The 18,492-nt window shown below is 41.4% G+C and overlaps 1 protein-coding gene and 1 long non-coding RNA gene across 3 annotated transcripts in view; one reads left to right on the top strand and one right to left on the bottom strand.

Annotated features, from left to right (window-relative positions):
- Window positions 1–809: 809 nt before the first annotated feature.
- Window positions 810–6,024, bottom strand: LOC112843775 (uncharacterized). The gene is made up of 2 exons (XR_003216259.1): window positions 5,908–6,024; window positions 810–1,549 (listed from the first exon to the last, which is right to left on the bottom strand). It is a non-coding gene; the product is annotated as an uncharacterized LOC112843775 (long non-coding RNA).
- sts (steroid sulfatase (microsomal), isozyme S) overlaps window positions 5,568–18,492 on the top strand; it is a 27,978-nt gene continuing 15,053 nt past the window's right edge. The window contains exons 1-6 of one of the 2 annotated variants that reach the window (XM_003454729.5): window positions 5,568–5,713; window positions 8,997–9,169; window positions 13,538–13,659; window positions 13,941–14,063; window positions 17,391–17,802; window positions 17,932–18,068. In XM_003454729.5, the coding sequence (XP_003454777.1) occupies window positions 9,015–9,169; window positions 13,538–13,659; window positions 13,941–14,063; window positions 17,391–17,802; window positions 17,932–18,068 (949 nt within the window). In that variant the 5' untranslated portion in view covers window positions 5,568–5,713; window positions 8,997–9,014. Of the gene's footprint in view, window positions 5,714–6,420; window positions 6,560–8,996; window positions 9,170–13,537; window positions 13,660–13,940; window positions 14,064–17,390; window positions 17,803–17,931; window positions 18,069–18,492 lie in introns of those variants that run through there. The other variant, XM_019352116.2, reaches the window with a different exon arrangement.

The raw sequence follows: 18,492 nt of genomic DNA, 5'->3' as shown, positions 1-18,492 counted from the left end.
GAGTGTTCTCGGTGGTCAGGAACAAATGTAATCGCATGGCAGGATGCTGTAAAAGGACGAAACTTCAGTCAGGAGAACAAGTGAGATAATCCATCCACAATACGAGGTTAGTTATTCATATACTGCTGCATGGGCTGTGCTGTAGTTACATCGTAAGGTTTTAAAAACTGAGCTTAAATAAATGATTAGCGGTAATAAAAGCCGAGGGAGGTCAACAGTGATCACTGACTGTTTTAGGAGCTTTTTGAGATTAAATAGAAGAAAATACAAAACATTAAACATGTTAACAACACAAAAGCCATATTAAACGCAGACTACTTTAGGCCCGGAAGTAGGATTCGTCACGTCATCACTGAACAACCGGATAGGCGTAGGCTGCCGGGGATTCCCATGATGCATTGAGTTTTTCCTATCCAGTCACCTTTCTCACTCACTATGTGTTAATAGACCTCTCTGCATTGAATCATACCTGTTATTAATCTCTGTCTCTCTTCCACAGCATGTCTTTATCCTGTCTTCCTTCTCTCACCCCAACCGGTCACAGCAGATGGCCCCGCCCCTCCCTGAGCCTGGTTCTGCCGGAGGTTTCTTCCTGTTAAAAGGGAGTTTTTCCTTCCCACTGTCGCCAAAGTGCTTGCTCATAGGGGGTCATATGATTGTTGGGTTTTTCTCTGTATTTATTATTGTGCGATCTACTGTACAATACAAATCACAACAAAAGTCGCCTCAAGGCGCTATATAAATAAAATTGAATTGAATTGAATTGAATTTATTCAGCCTCACCTCAGGTGCTGGTGCCCACCTCTCAATTTTAAATACGTGCAGATATTGAGGATTCTTGGGAGGGGCCATGCTGACACCAGCTGTTATCTGGCAGAGGGTCGTTGGCACCATGCCCCTCTCCTGTTTTAAATGCATTTTAGGACAGCATGCATCAACTACATATGAGCGGGCAGAGTGAAGTATGGGGTCTTCACAATGTTGCATATATTGTAGAATAATGTAACCGGTGACATAACACTCTCCACAGATTCTCCAGACCGTTTCATGTCTGTCATGTGTGCTCAGGGTGAAGCTGCTCTCATCTGTAAAAGCACAGGGTGCCAGTGATGGACCTGCCAATTCCAGTATTCTATGGCTAATACCAGTCTGGGTCCATGGTGCCAGGCTGGAGTACGTCGGGCCCTCATGAAGTCTGTTCCTGTTTGTTTGGTCAGAGACATTCACACCAGTAGCCTGCTGGAGGTAATTTTGTAGGGTTCTGGCAGTCCTGGCATCCTGTTCTTCCTTGCACAAAGGAGGAGATCCTGGTCCTGCTGGTGGGTTAAGAACCTCCTAAGGCTCTTTCCAGCTCTGGTAGAGTCACTGCCTGTCTCCTGGAATCTCCTCTATGCTCTTAAGACTGTGCTAGGAGACACAGCATACCTTATGCCAATGTTGCGTATTGATGTGCCATCTTGGAGTAACTGGACTACTTATGCAACCTCATTAGGGTCCAAGTATCACTTCATGTTACCAGTAGTGATAGTGGCCTTAGCCAAATGGAAATCTAGTAAAACAAAAAAACAAAAAACAGAAAAGATGAGAAAATGTCAGTGGCCTCCACCTGTAAAACTATTCCTGTTTTAGGGAATTGTTGCCCCTCTAGTGCATCTGCTGTCATTAACACTAAAGCAGTTGACACTGATTAACAGCCCCTTCTGAGCAATGTATTATAGTAAAAGTTAATTGTCAAATGTACAACAAATGTGTGCGCTTTGAGTAAATAATAAAAATATTGGTGTTTTCTTGTTTAAATGACAGGTGGTCTAATACATGTATAACAGCTGTAGGTAATTTGGTAGTTGCAGGTCTTGCCTTTCTGTATACAGAGTCAGACAGGAACACAAAGAGTTGCAGTAACCTACCTGGATGTAAAAGTATCAATTTATGTGTTTCATATTCATTTATTTTGCTTTAGTGTTAAATGATGTAAAGAAACACATGAGTAGATACATTTACTACAGAGAAAAGGTAAAGCACCTAGCTGTGTGGTGCTGACAATAACCTGCTCCTGAATACCAGCAAAACCAAAGAGCTCATTGTGGACTTCAGGAGGGAGAAGACAGACACCCATGTCCCCATCTACATAAATGGCACAGCTGTTGAACGGGTCTCCAGCTTCAAGTTCTTGGGGACCCACATCTCTGAGAATCTGTCCTGGTCAACTAACACCTCCAGCCTGGTCAAGAAGGCCCATCAGAGCCTTTTTTTTCTTGAGCACACTGAAGAAGAACCACCTGTCTGCTGACATACTGGGTAACTTCTACCTTTCCATCCACACTCACTTGATCCTTGGACACTCCTCCTCCCCCCTATCCCTCCCAATGACCATGATCATGACTGTCATTCATTCTCAACGTTCACCATATGCTCAAATTGGGTACGGCTATAGTTTAGGACAGCGGTCCCCAACGCCCGGGCCATGGACCGGTACCGGTACTGGTCCGTGAGTCGTTTGGTACTGGGCCGCGAGAGTTGAGACTCAGGTGTGAAATTTGTGGTTTTAAGGGTTTTTATTGTTATATTTTAATCATTTTTATCGTTAACTCGGTTTCCCTGGGTCTTTTCCCGTGTGTTATGAATAAATCTTCGTTTTTTTAGTGCCGGTACTGGTTTTATTTTGTTGTATTTATCCGCTGCACCTTAAAGGCCGTTCCATGAAAATATTGTCGAATCTAAACCGGTCCATGGCGCAAAAAAGTTTGGGGACCGCTGGTTTAGGACATTGACATAGTATTGTCTCTGTTATAGTGCCTACACTGTTCACTACTATAGTCTGTTCAGAGCGCTACGCTTCCACTACTGTAGATATATTCATAGCACTTTGTAGATCTGTTTACCTTATACATCTGTATATTTGTTCATATTACACCTGTATATCTGCCTGACTGTATAGCTATACAGATGATCTGTATATCTGTCTGTAGTTCATCTGTATATTTGGTCTCTTTGTACATAATCAGTGCATAACTATTCCACCATTTAAACGACCCTCAACTGTATATATCAGTACATCTGTGTATTTGCTCTCTATTTAACTTATCTGTATACAGGGAGTGCAGAATTATTAGGCAAGTTGTATTTTTGAGGAATAATGTTATTATTGAACAACAACCATGTTCTCAATGAACCCAAAAAACTCATTAATATCAAAGCTGAATGTTTTTGGAAGTAGTTTTTAGTTTGTTTTTAGTTTTAGCTATTTTAGGGGGATATCTGTGTGTGCAGGTGACTATTACTGTGCATAATTATTAGGCAACTTAACAAAAAACAAATATATACCCATTTCAATGATTTATTTTTACCAGTGAAACCAATATAACATCTCCACAGTCACAAATATACATTTCTGACATTCAAAAACAAAACAAAAACAAATCAGCGACCAATATAGCCACCTTTCTTTGCAAGGACACTCAAAAGCCTGCCATCCATGGATTCTGTCAGTGTTTTGATCTGTTCACCATCAACATTGCGTGCAGCAGCAACCACAGCCTCCCAGACACTGTTCAGAGAGGTGTACTGTTTTCCCTCCTTGCAAATCTCACATTTGATGATGGACCACAGGTTCTCAATGGGGTTCAGATCAGGTGAACAAGGAGGCAGTGTCATTAGTTTTTCCTTCTTTTATACCCTTTCTTGCCAGCCACGCTGTGGAGTACTTGGACGCGTGTGATGGAGCATTGTCCTGCATGAAAATCATGTTTTTCTTGAAGGATGCAGACTTCTTCCTGTACCACTGCTTGAAGAAGGTGTCTTCCAGAAACTGGCAGTAGGACTGGGAGTTGAGCTTGACTCCATCCTCAACCCGAAAAGGCCCCACAAGCTCATCTTTGATGATACCAGCCCAAACCAGTACTCCACCTCCACCTTGCTGGCGTCTGAGTGGGACTGGAGCTCTCTGCCCTTTACCAATCCAGCCACGGGCCCATCCATCTGGCCCATCAAGACTCACTCTCATTTCATCAGTCCATAAAACCTTAGAAAAATCAGTCTTGAGATATTTCTTGGCCCAGTCTTGACGTTTCAGCTTGTGTGTCTTGTTCAGTGGTGGTCGTCTTTCAGCCTTTCTTACCTTGGCCATGTCTCTGAGTATTGCACACCTTGTGCTTTTGGGCACTCCAGTGATGTTGCAGCTCTGAAATATGGCCAAACTGGTGGCAAGTGGCATCTTGGCAGCTGCACGCTTGACTTTTCTCAGTTCATGGGCAGTTATTTTGCGCCTTGGTTTTTCCACACGCTTCTTGCGACCCTGTTGACTATTTTGAATGAAACGCTTGATTGTTCGATGATCATGCTTCAGAAGCTTTGCAATTTTAAGACTGCTGCATCCCTCTGCAAGATATCTCACTATTTTTGACTTTTCTGAGCCTGTCAAGTCCTTCTTTTGACCCATTTTGCCAAAGGAAAGGAAGTTGCCTAATAATTATGCACACCTGATATAGGGTGTTGATGTCATTAGACCACACCCCTTCTCATTACAGAGATGCACATCACCTAATATGCTTAATTGGTAGTAGGCTTTCGAGCCTATACAGCTTGGAGTAAGACAACATGCATGGAGAGGATGATGTGGACAAAATACTCATTTGCCTAATAATTCTGCACTCCCTGTATAATCTCCTCTTATTGCACTTACTACTCTTTGCACTTCTGATAAGATGCAAACCGTATTTTGTTACCCTGCATTCATACATGTGTAAAGACAATAAAGTTGAATCCTAATCCTAATAAGCAAAAAAGTGGGAGAGCACCACCAAGAAAGAAGCTAGTGGTGTCTTTCTCTGAAATGCACTGACCAGTATCACTGTGTTGTCTTGTTTACAGATACTCGTAGAATCATGCTTTAATCAAATATTTGTGCATATGTTGACAGTGCAGAGCAAAGTGTGTGAATGGAAAGCGTGCTAGTTCCATCTCTTTGGGGACGGCTGAAGCTCAGTAGGTAGACCAGGTCATCCACTAATCTGAAGGTTCAATCCCTGGCTGCCCTAGCCTGCATGCTTAAGTATCCTTGGGCAAGATACTGAACCCCAAGTTGCTCTTTGATGCATTCATCATTGTATGAACATGTGTGAATATTACACAGAAAGCACTTGGTGCTTGGGTGAATGAGGCATGATATATAAAGTGCTTTGAATGCTCAAGCAGAGTAGAAGGGGGCTACATAAAAACTTCATTTTCTTTGTACCATCTCTGTGTATGTGTGTAGGTTTGAGACAATGGTGCTGTCAGTGACACTTCTGAAAGAAAGAAAAGTAGAATAAATAATCACTGAGGTGGTGAAACAGGATCATAATCACGTTCTTGAAAAAGTGGCCTGATTCATGATTCATATCTGTCACATATTGCCCAGTAGTTTGTACTGTGAGCAGCAGTGTGACCTGAGCTGAGCATCAAAGACAGGCAGTGCAGGCTTAGTCAAATATGATGGGCGATTTTTAAAATTGTTTTCCTCGGTCTGACTGTGGAGTTTTGTTTTGAAATTCATGACAGGAAGTACTTCTATTTATTAAAGCTAACCGGACACAGAAGATTCTGCCCGGAAAAACAGAGTAGCCCCCACTTCTCGCGTGATTCTGGGTTCACAGCACAGCTCAAACAAGTTTGCAAGATTTGAGTAGCGACAGTACAGCCTGCGGTCCATATCAGCGTCTGTCATTCAGCACCTGTGAGTAACACCTCTGTCTGTCTGCAGGAGCAAATGTGCTGAATACTTGTGAACTCTGTCCATTTATCTGCAGGTTAGAAGTAAAACTCAAAAGCAAAAGTTATTTGCTACTAAAACTCCTCTGTTAGAGGATGCAGACCAGTAACAACAACAACAACAATAATAATAATAGTAACAATAAATAACAATAATACCTTTATAGCAGTTTGGATAAAGCCACACATTAAAGATAAACGTTCCCGCATGCAGACACACAGTCCTGGCGCTTTTCCTGAACACTGACTGAGGACAGGACGGTGCTCTGACAACTCCAACAACCTCACGTGACGCGTGATGTATGTTCGCCGTGTTGAAACTACAGAGAAGATGGGTGACAACATGCGCACGGAATAGAATAGAATAGACCTTTGTTGTCATTGAACATGTGCCAACGGAATTGTAGAAATAATCTTGCTTCACCAACGCGTTCTTACCCTGTTGATCTTTGCGGGTTACATGGATAAGAAAAAAACAATATTATTGATCATTTTTAGAATAAAGCCGACATTTGAAGATTTTTAAGGAATGGTAGATGTTTTTAAAACGATTGCATATTTGGCACTTAAGCTGTGAGCGCAGTGCCAAAACTCTCTGTCCTAAAACTTATCACTCGGTCCGCAGGGTGAGGAAGTGAGGTGTGATGCGCTTCTTTTTCTAAGCAGTGTGCACACAGCAGGCGACGGCTGTCTGAAGAATCTGTAACGAAAACAAGTGAAATGTCCTATGAATGAATCCGTGTTAGTGCCTTAGATTAATCTCCATGTGATGATGCGCTACACAGTAACTGGAACGTCTCGTGATCTGATGGTAAATAATGTTACGACTTCTTTCACACACATTGCACTTTGTAATAATAACGGATGAGAGGTGAAACGTCTTCAAGCAACTTAAAGAAGTCCAGACGCTTTTCTTTGCAAACTCCTTTGAAACCATTAAATGTTTCTTTTTTGCAACGTTTCAGATTAAATACATAAGATTGGAAAAGCTTTGATATGTGAGATTCAAATTTCAAATGCTTGTCAAAAGTAATACCAAGGTTTTGATCAGATGATTTGATATTGCTGGCAAGGGGGCTGATGTAATGGCTCTCCTCAGAGAAGCTGCCGGACCCAAACAGTGTCAGTTTGAGACATCCAGTTAGTTAATGGCAGTGAAAGATTGCCTGAGGTAGCTGTTGAGGTTGTTTGCCTTACAGCTGTGTATCATCTGCAATGACAGAAGATGCTTTTGAAGCTGTTTAATAGATGTTTCAGGGATAGGATATGTAATGAAAATAGAATTGGTCCAAGGATTGAGCCCTGAGGGACTTCATTTAAATTTATACGTACATTTCAGAATTCCTATTATTATGAATATGTCTCTCGGTTAAGTATGATGAGAACCATTTGAGAGCTGTGTCACAGATACCAACACAGTTCATCAATCAGAATGGCATGATCAATGGTGTCACACGCTGCAGGTCAAGTAGGAATAAAATCAAATATTTCCCAAGTGCATAAGAATGTCATTAGTAATTGTTGGTAATGCTGTTTTCAGTTTTGTCAATAACCAAAAGTTATTCAATATTTTCTACCTTCAGTGTTAGGAATGTTCGTTTTTACCTTCATATGACCAGAGAACTCTTCACAGCGGTCACCACAGGGTTCCTACTGTAGGAACAGTGGCCACAATCTTGAAGTCTGACTACTCATTACTGATTTTGTTACCTGTTCAAGATTAGTCTGTGCCAGCTTTAAGTGTGGGGACACCATTTCCACCATGGTTTATAAGCACTGATCCAGACAGTTCAAGTTTCCCATGTTTCAAAAATGAAGGGACTAAGTAGGGCTGCTCGATTATGGCAAAAATGATAATCACGATTATTTTCACTGAAATTGAGATCTCGATTATTTGACGATATTTATTTAACAATAACAATGTATTGAATAATGGCTTTAAAGATTGTCAAAAAATAATATAAAATAGTGTGCAAATACTGATTACAGTGCAAATGTTTGCAATATAAAAAAATAAATCCATCCATCCGCTTATCCTTTCCAGGGTCGCGGGGGGCGCTGGAACCTATCCCAGCTGTCATAGGGCGAGAGGCGGGGTACACCCTGGACAGGTCGCCAGTCTGTTGCAGGGCCAACACACAGGGACAGACAACCATTCACGCTCACATTCACTCACACATTCACACCTAGTGACAATTTGGATTATCCAATTAACCTATCCCCTCAAACTGCATGTCTTTGGACGGTGGGAGGAAGCCGGAGTACCCGGAGGGAACCCACGCAAACACAGGGAGAACATGCAAACTCCACACAGAAAGACCCCGGCCTGATGGTGGAATTGAACTCAGGACCTTCTTGCTGTGCGGCAAGAGTGCTAACCACCGTGCCACCGTGCTGCCCTAAAAAATAAATGAAAAATGTAAACATCTATGTTTAGTGAACTTCAAAATACTGCACAATATTTGATCCATGTCTGACTCCGCGAACCCATAATGTTTCCACCAATGTTCCCTCAAATATTTCATGTGTCTGAGCGAACACACAAACTCCCTGAGCGTCCCTTGGACCACTGTGAGCGACATCAGACGTGTGCACTGTGGTCACGCCAGCATCTAATCCATCCAAGTTACATGGTTTATTAAAATAATGGAGAGAGTAAAGCATGAGGGAGGTGCTAATAATCGGCTCAGTCATTTTTAATGATCGTTGAAAACCCAGATCGTAATCGAGATTAAAATTCGATTAATTGAGCAGCCCTAGGACTAAGCATGTAAACGTAAACAAGTAACACAAATATAATGTAAAGCAGTCAAAGGAGTTAGTAGCTTTTTCTCAGCTTTAATGCTGCCTAATATGCCTGTAACAGTCTTCAGTGTCAAACTTTCACTCGGCTGTGTGCTTGAATCATAACCAGTTTGTATTATTCATTACTAAAAACACTAGAAGAAGACACGAGTACAGTCCTTGCTTAATGCTGATGAGCCGTATCGGCAGCAAAATGTCATTTGTTCTCATGTCTTTGCTCGACCACTTCACCAAGTTTTGTGAAATGTTTGTGAAAAAGGTACTCTAGCGTCAAAGCTGTGGTTAACTATGGTCAGTTAAATTATATTCATTAGTAACTGACAGTGACTGATGGATGCTTCAGAATCATTGGTGGGAAACTCCAGAATACTATTGGCTGTAATACAGGTATCTGTCAGTGTATCTTTACACTACAATAACATTTAGTTTGATTTTTCCTCCAGTGTTTCTGTTCTGACAACATGAAGTCCACGTGGCCACTTTCCTCTCTGTGGCTGCTGCTCTTAGAGGTGAGCAGTGTTTCTCTTCAGGAGAGCAACAGGCCTAGTTTTGTCCTGATAATGGTGGATGACCTGGGAATTGGAGACCTTGGCTGTTATGGCAATAACTCACTGAGGTAAAAACATGTTGCTTCTCACTGACGCCGGTGGGGCTTAAGTGTAATTTGGCTACTGGGGTTTAGAGGGGTGATTGGCAGAAATGGGAGAAACTTGTAATTCTTCAAGCCGCTACTCCCAGAACTCTTTCATTTTACCTTCTGTTATTGTAGGCCGTTTTGTTCCCATACTGGAGTGAATATCTTTGATTGCGGCTCTGTTGATTGCTTCACAGTTGTCTGGGGGGGGGTTAGACTACTGAATCTCTAGATACACAGGACAGCAGGCTGCAGAGAGGGTAGAAGAGCACAACATGTTCCTCTGATATTTTGGACATATACAGAAGAGAGAGGACTCATAGAAGACTTGGCATACTTCTGTGAGAGTAACTGACACAGGGGTAATATTTCTGAGGCTGACACATGTAGTGTCTACTGTTCAGGGCAAAGGTTTTGCTTGTCTTATGATAATGTAGCTGATGACCGCACAGTGCTATAAAAATATGTAGGAAAAGGCAGAGGTGCAAGGCATCCAAAGCCAAGTGTGTTTTAACAAAGCCAATCTAATCTGTAGTATTTTGGGAGCTGTTTGAAAATTCTTTGACACTTGCATGGCATAAAGCATGAGCGAGCATCAAAGGAATGAATAAGTAATCCGTAATTCAGGCATTACTCACAAAATGAATAAAGGAATGCATGATATGTAATATCAGCCACAGTATCACTACTTCTACTTTTGATTCACTGAAGGCGAAACCTTTACATACTTTAAAAAAGGGGTATTCAATTAAAATTCAATGAGGTCCAGTTAGGGGAAAATATCCTCAAACAAAGTCCAGAAGATCATAAAGTTCCACATGGATCATAATTCACAGTTGGTTTTGTTTTCCCATGTGCTCTGAATAAATGATTTGAATGGCTGAGTAGCGCCATGTGAGATACGTTACAATGCATGTGACTCGTCTGTGTTTCCTGTGTATATAGACTGACTGCCGTAAAGACAAAGGAAAAGGCTGTGCAGATTAAAATCTAGTAATAGATCTGGGTCCAGATCTGGACCTGGTCCACCTCTTGGTGACCAAGGCTTTTTTCAGTTGGTTGTAACTTTTACATATGCTCATCAACTAGTTTATCAGGTACATATTGTGGTCGCAAATTTTGAAGCCATCCTGATAACCTTCTTCCACCAACGATGTGGAGATCCAAATCCAATTAAAACCAAGACACTCAAAAAGATGCTCTGTAAAAGAGTAGAATTCTTGGAACAGAGTTTAATACACTGAATCATATGAACAGCAGGAAAAATTCATACAGACATTTAGCAAGAAAATTACAAAGCAGAAAACAAGCAAAGCAAAACCCCGGGGTGTACAGCCTTAAGCACAGACAGCAGAGCAACACAGAGACGGACAGGAAGCAGCAGCAGGAGGAAAAGAGCCCTGGGGGCGTCCTCTGGTCCCCTAATATAGGGACCAGTATCCCCGCCCCCTGCTGCTGGGTAACTTTCCCACACGCCCAGCACAGCTGCTGGGGTCAGATAGCGGCCAGAGTTCACACCTGGCGCTGGCTGAGGGCCCGGTCCAAAGTGACACCAATAGGTTAACCCTTTGCTTTACCCTCTGACAATAGGTCACAACATGGTCAAAGGTCACACATTAATCCTAATTATTAAATCTTATACAGCAAGTGGCACAATCTTATATAATACACAGGTTACATGCTTAAAAACACTTCAGTGTGGGTTCAGAGTGTGTGTGTGTGTGTGTGTGTGTGTGTGTGTGTGTGTGTTTTGTATGATATTTTATCGTGATGTGTTCAGGATCTCTATTACAATGTTACTGTTTTGGTTGTGCTGCATTAAAGACGTTAAATTAATTAATTATTAAGTAAATTATTCAAGAGAACTCTCCCCCTACATTAACTGCCCTGTTACAGTACCAACTTAATAAACCTCGGTGAAGCAAAATGTCTTGTGCTTAAGACTCTACATGAAAGTTAAAATATATATGTTCAGTGCGCACAGATATATGGTGTATATAGTTACATAGTTATACATATCAAACAAAATCCACCACAATATGTTCAGCTGCTAGTATAGTATAGTATAGTATACAGATGTTTCTGTAAACTATGCTGACCACTTGGTTATGCCGTTCCGTGTATGCTCTGCCTGCTAGCATCTTGCACCAGGCCTATGCAGGACAGCAGTGGGGACAGCACATCTCCTTGGTAGATCCCACACTTGATGGTGACTTGTGCTATGGGCTTGAAGTTGGCCTCTAGTGTCGTCTGCCACCTCCCCATGGAGTTCCTGATGAAGGCTCTTAGGGTCCTGTTGATCTTCTAGGCATTCCAGGATCCAGCTGTGGGGCATTGAGTCATAGGCCTTCTTGTAATCAGGTCGTGCACAGGTTGGTCAGTCTGGTCTTGCAGTCTCGGCTGACTGTTCTGTCTACCAGTAGCTGGTGCGCCTCTGGTATTCTTGCCCATCCCTTTCTGTGCCCCACTCATGTATTGACCCATGTGCCTGTTCTTCTTAGCTGCTATGATGCCTGACAGGAGCTTCCACGTGGTACTGAGGCAGGTTATTGGTCGGTAGTTGGAGGGGACTGGTCTCTTCTGGGGGTCCTTGGGGATCAGGACTGTCCGCCCTTCGGTTTGCCATTCTGGGTGTCTGTCATTGACGAGCAGCTGGTTCATTTGTGCTGCCAGATGCTCGTGGAGTGCAGTCAGCCTCTTCAGCCAGTAGGCTATATATATATACAGTCCCGATTAAAAGTTTAAGACCACTTGAAAAATGGCAAAAAATCTTATTTTGCATGTTTGGATCTTAACAAGGTTCCAAGTAGAGCTTCAACATGCAACAGAAGAAATGGGTGTGAACGAAACATTTGAAAACAATGCTTGAACCGAAACAGACTGTGGTACAGTTGATCAAAAGCAAAAAAAAGCAGACAGACCAACAACAGACAGAGGAGAGCAGAGGGCTAAACACACAAGGGTAATGAGGGGATGGGGAAACAGGAGGGAAACACAGCTGGGACTAATCAGAGACAACGTACCAACATGATGAGGGACTATCAAAATAAAACAGGAAGCGTGAGAAACAAGCTGAGACATGGAGTCCACTCTGGGACCGGGAAAGAACAGACATGAGAACATAACTGACTCGACGCCACACATGAAACACAGGGGAGGCACAGTAACAAAAACCTAGGGACTAGAAACAGCAAATATAACCAGAAACTAACTAATTCAAAGAATATTCAAAAACCAGGAAACACAAAAACACCGGACCCACAGACCCAGGACCATGACAGGAGCTGTGGTGTGCAGACCAAAGATAGCCTCTCCCAGAAACTGTGACATGTGCCAGTGGAAATAATATAATTTGGGATTACTTCACAATATTGGATACTGGGCAAACAACAAAAATTCAGCATTTATTATACTAAAGTGAGGTTACCCAAGAATATAAGCTAATATGAAGCCTATGTGAGCTAGGTACAAAAATCCAAGGGAACCTTTTTAAAAGATATTTTTAGATAATTCTCAAACTACCTTTGACTCAATGTACTGCTCTAAAAGTCTCCTTTGACTTAATTGGGGCAGACTAATTAAGAATAAAGAGTTCATCTTCTTTCTCTGTTAATTTGTTTCTTGTCCTGTTTCCTGTTTGTGGCCTCTGTCTGAAGAGCCTTTCGTCAAGCTTGGTTTTACTCAAGGTCTCTTCCTGTCGAGTGCTGCCCATTGGGGAGTTTTGGCTTGTAGGGTCAATATTATTATAGATGACTGCTGTCAAGCAGTTATTATTGGATCCAAGTGCAAATATAAAAATACATACATACCATTTCATATTTGTTGAATGAGATTGTATTCCTGTGCTCTTGTTTCCATGCAGTCAGTTTTATTTGTTCAGGTTCTCTTTCTGATATTTCTTTCTCTATCTCGCTACAGTAAAGGTGGAATTTTAATATAGGGCATTAATTCTGCAAAGAAGTTGATGCTTTCAAATATTTACGTCCTTTTATCTCCAGTGTATTTGAGTAGATTCAGAATGATCACAGACAAATAACTAGCTCACAGCGGTGCGTCCCTGGTGAATTGTTTACTGATTTCGCCAAACAAAAGCTTGCTCAAAGTCATAGTTTTTCTTTGATAAGACCTTTTTTATGAAACAGGGACATTGATTTTGTAAAATAACAGTAATAACAGTAAAGTGGTGATTTGTGATTGATTGGAAAATTTGGGCATTAAGAACTGAGTGACAGATTCTTGAGCAACAGCTGGAGATAAGTTGCTTTAACTTTATTTCAGGCATTTACAAGTCTGACATATCTTGCTTTGATGATAAACCTGTTCTGTAATTGTTGATGATGTGATTTGCAGGACCCCCAATATTGACCAGCTGGCAAAGGAAGGGGTGAAGCTGACCCACCACATTGCTGCAGCAAGCCTCTGCACTCCCAGCAGGGCAGCGTTCCTCACCGGACGATACCCAGTGCGATCAGGCCAGTTAAAAGCTGCAGACAGAAACGAGCTTTCCCGACAGGAGCAGTGCTTCATGTTGGCCTGGTGGAGAAGTTTCCAGAATACAGAACCGTTAAACACAGCCACCTTTAACAGAGCTGTACTCTGAATGAAAAGGCCATTCATTTAGTGAATTATTTAAGATCACTTTGAGCCCAATTACAAAGGACTTTGTCTATAAAACTCTTTATGCACATTGTCGTGAATTGAGTCATTTTTTTTTATGCATGTCACGTTTGTTTTTGTTTTTCTTTCTTTTCAGGTATAGCTGGTCATATCAGACCAGGTGTCTTTTTATTTAATGCAGCGTCTGGAGGTCTCCCCAGCCAGGAGATTACTTTTGCCAAGGTTGTCAAACAACAAGGCTATGAGACTGCTCTTATAGGTATGATGCACGTATCATGCATGCCTAACTCTTATTTGTCTTATTAGAAAAAACAAAGAAAAAGCTTGTCACTTCAGACCTTTACACATCTGTTATGAATATGTGGAAACGCTGAAAAAGCGTTTTTATGAAGAAACATGTTTAGAAGCGGACATTATAAGCGCTGTACTTTGGTGTTATTTGTCTGATAGGTTGGTGACTGCGAACAAACCAGTGTCGTTGTTTTAATGGCAGAAGACACGGGTGAAAGAAATTAGCAACTTATACCATGGATAGGCATTTCATTGGCAGACTACCAATGTCATTGGGAGTCTAACCATTGGTACATTGGTACACACTGCAGTGCACCAGTTAAAGTCTCATGAATGCTAAGATTTAGTGTTTTACAGTAAATTTCAAACCCGTGTAACCAGTCCTGTTTAACTTCTGTGTGGAACTAACTTATGACTTAGTGATTTGGAAGGTTTTCTCTCTAACATCTGCAGTTTAGATTGCGTTGCTGATACGACTTAATGATGACTATTATGTTGCTGTATTTGTAGATAGAAATGCAATAAAATCCACTTTGAAACATCAGCGTGTAGATAGGTCTTAGTACAGAGACTTGGTTTTTCCATCCTTCCCTGTGAATCCGATTTTTGTGTATTATTAGTTTAATTAAATTCTGTTTGTGTGTATAGAGCTTGAGATTGTGACATTACCAGCACAGTGCATTTACAGGTACAAGCCAATGCACTTCTAGTTTTTATTCCCTCTGGTGTAAAGTCTCTACCAAATCAAACATGTCAATCATCAAGAATAAGATTTCCACACTGGATCGTTTGGGGCCCAGGTTAATGATAACAGTGTGCTAATGGAAGGAGACCAAGTTAGGGAAGCAAAGCCAGGAGCACGGGAGCTTGATTCAAACTGTTCTACATGGTGTAGATAGGAAGAGAAATAGAGTGGTGGTAATCTTTATGTGAATAGTGTTGTGCAGGTGAGGAGAGGGTCAGACAGGGTCATGAGTTTGAAGCTGGAATGATGTTGAATGTTGTCAGCGTGGTAACTGAAGCAGAATTTAATGGACATGTAAGTGAAGGAATCAGAGGTGATGAGGATGTGTGTGGTGTCTTCTCTATATGTTTGTAGGTCTTTAACTTACAATATAAAGCACCTTCAGGCAACTGTTGTGATTTAGTGCTATATAAATAAAACTGAATTGAATTGAAGGAGAGAAATGCCGAAGGACAGATGGTGTGGATTTATCAAATAGGACGGAATGACTGAATCCGGAAGTGCAGAGGTTAAGAAAGGAGGAAGTGAGGGCAGCTATGAAGGTGTATGAAGAGTGAAAAGGTGGTTGGTTGGAGATGGAGATGTCTAGGAGACAGGGCAGTGGACTTTTTGAGCAGACTGTTTAACAGTCACAGAGAGTGAGAAGATGCCTGAGGAATGGAGATGAGATTTTTCAAGAACAAGGGTGGTGTGCAGAGATGTAGTAACTACAGAGCTCTAATGCTGATGAGCCATGCCATGAAGTATACTATGGGAAAGACTGGTTGAAGCTAGGGTTAAGGAGAGAGGTGGTGAATGCCCCAGATCCCCTAGGCTCTGTTTTGAGGTATCCTTAGGTAAGATACTGGATCCTGAGTTGACCCCAGTGCATACCTGTGAGTAGTGCTGGGCGATATGACGATATATATCGCATGGACGATAGAAAAGTGTCTATCGTGCCATTTGTCTTCTATCGTTTCTAACCCTAATTTTATAAATTATTACATAAAATATATCATTAACCCTTTACAACCTGTCGGAGCAGGCACATTGCGTTTTGCTTTACTGTTTTTTAATCCCTGTAGAACTGGAACCACTTGAGGTAGCGCAATAATTTTTTTGCATATGAAGCCGTAGGAGTTACATCTTATTCCATTAGCTTGCCCGAGGTCACGGTTTCCTTCCACATATAGCTTTGCAAAAATTGCATAAAAAGCACTTCCAGCAACAAAAACATAATATTCCAGAAACAGGCTTTGCCGATCCGATCAGCTGTTCATAACACTTCCTATGTTGGAATATAACTCAGCGCAACGCATGTCCGCTATTACTTGTCCGAAACCGGAAGTGACGTCATTTTCGCGCAAAATGTAGTTTTTTAGCTTCAAAGCCTATGTTGGTGTTTTTAAAAGTCATGTTTGACTTTATGCTTTTCTGTATCGTTTCTGGGATGCTTAGAAGTCAAATTGCTCTGTTGGAAATAGTTTATTTTGATGCACATGCTGTGTTTTTGCAAATTTGCATTATAATATTTATTTTCATTTTTCCTGTAGTATATAAAAATTTGTGTATCTCAAACATAAAACTATGAAGACACTCAAAATAAATTTCTCGTGGTTGGAAACTATTTTGTGCAACTTTTTTGTATTTACAGTTTGGAGGGATAAGCCTCTTAAATTTCTCTAACTAGAAATGTATGTAAAAAAACAAAACAAAAACGATTTTAAATTTTTTTGTAGTTTATTGCGCTTTTTTGCAATTTATGTAGTTACTATGGACTTAATGCATACATATTATTAAAATTTGGGCTATAATGGTTGTATTGATGTATAGCAACTTGAAATGCTCCCACAAATGGCTCCACAGCATGTAAAATGTAAAGATGAGCTCTGGCTCTATTTTCTCTTGCATAAAGTTAAAAGTATAAAAAAATGATATTTTTCGCAAAGAAACTCCGTCTTGTGGTTTTGCGACATGGTGCTGCTTTACGTGCACCCGGATTTGCGACATGCTTTACAGTAACTCAAAACAAAGACTGCACCCTCTCCACTCGCTGTTTACAGACTGCATACTTTCCAGATGACCACAGGTCAGGTAGTATATCGTGATATATATCGTTATCGTGATATAAAATAATTCATATCGTGATAAATATTTTTTCCATATCGCCCAGCACTACCTGTGAGTGTGTGAACATACGGTTAAAAGTGCTTAGGCATAGAAAAAAGCTGGTGTATGAATGCAGACAGCAGAAAGGTGCTATGTAAGCGCCAGTCTATTAAGTACAGTATTAAATGTTATGTCAAACAAGTTGTATAAAGAGGTCTTTGGCCGAGTGTCTCGTGTGCTCATCACAGACAGTTTTTGAGTGTTATTAGCAGCTAAAAATGAAGTGACAGAGCTCACACTGATATCAATATTTACAATAGCAGTAACTGTAGTGAGTCATGTCATGTGGAGATTTGTTTTTTATAGGACGTGTACAGTTTAAAACCTCTCTTATTGTGGCTTCGAGCTTTATTGGGTTTCTACTTTCTGAATTTTTGTTTCATTTTCTTTTCCTGTCTGCAGGAAAATGGCACCTGGGCCTCAACTGTAATAGCAGTGACGATCACTGCCACCACCCTAACAACCACGGCTTCAATTATTTCTTCGGCATCCCTCTGACTAACCTGAGGGACTGCCAGCCGGGACATGGCACTGTTTTCCAGTTCCATAAATATTTGCCATACAGAACAATGGGCATCGTTTTGCTCACTGCAGTTGTGCTGCACTACAGCGGGGTCATCAGCATCGGCAGAAGATTGATCCTGAGCTTGATGTTTCTGGTGCTTTTGGTCACTGGTTTGGCAGTAGTGTTCATCATGGTTGTCCCATACTTAAACTGTATTCTGCTGAGGGACCACAGTATTGTGGAGCAGCCATATAAGTCTGAAAACATGACACAGAGGATGATCCATGAGGCAGTGGACTTCATAGAGAGGTACGTGAAGCTTTGCTGCTTCGCCTGGATCATACCAATACTGTCTTCAGATTACAGGATAACGATTTGATCTGAACTGTTTATTCCACTACATGTGTTGTAATCAAAGTGTATTGTTTGTTTCTGCAGAAATTTACACAGGCCTTTCCTGCTGCTTTTCTCTTTCCTCCAAGTCCACACAGCCATCTTTGCTTCAGCGGCTTTCAGAGGAACGAGCCGCCATGGTATCTATGGGGACGCCGTGCAGGAGGTGGACTGGAGTGTGGGTAGGTCAGTCTGTCTGTTTAAAGGAAAAGTCTGCTGTTGTTCTATGTCTGTGAGTTCCTTCAAATCCAGTAAAAAAAGCCCAGAAGCTTCGAACCTCTCCTCTTTGCCCAGTTCAGTCAAATGACACTAAGAAAGAAAGAGGCTTCAAAAATAATCATTAAAGTGGGAACAGAAGATAAGTGTGTAGTCACTAGCAGTTACATCTTGTCATGATCTTATCATGTTAGGAGGGTAGGCTCTGTGAAATCCCCCCCAGCTTTCACCTGCTGCTGCTGCAGAGGAAAGAAGAACCAGTAAGTGAGACGAGATGGAAGATGTGAGGAGATCCACTTATATAAAACCTCGTGGATGGAGAACTGATCTTACTGTGCTTTGTAGTCACAGTAGTATCACTTGGTGACAGCGGGAAGGAAAAACCACCTT

The sequence above is a fragment of the Oreochromis niloticus genome, linkage group LG23 (assembly GCF_001858045.2).
Source record: "Oreochromis niloticus isolate F11D_XX linkage group LG23, O_niloticus_UMD_NMBU, whole genome shotgun sequence".
Lineage (NCBI taxonomy): Eukaryota > Metazoa > Chordata > Actinopteri > Cichliformes > Cichlidae > Oreochromis > Oreochromis niloticus.
Note: the sequence above shows the minus strand (reverse complement) of the source record. Positions and strands in the feature narration are given on the sequence as shown.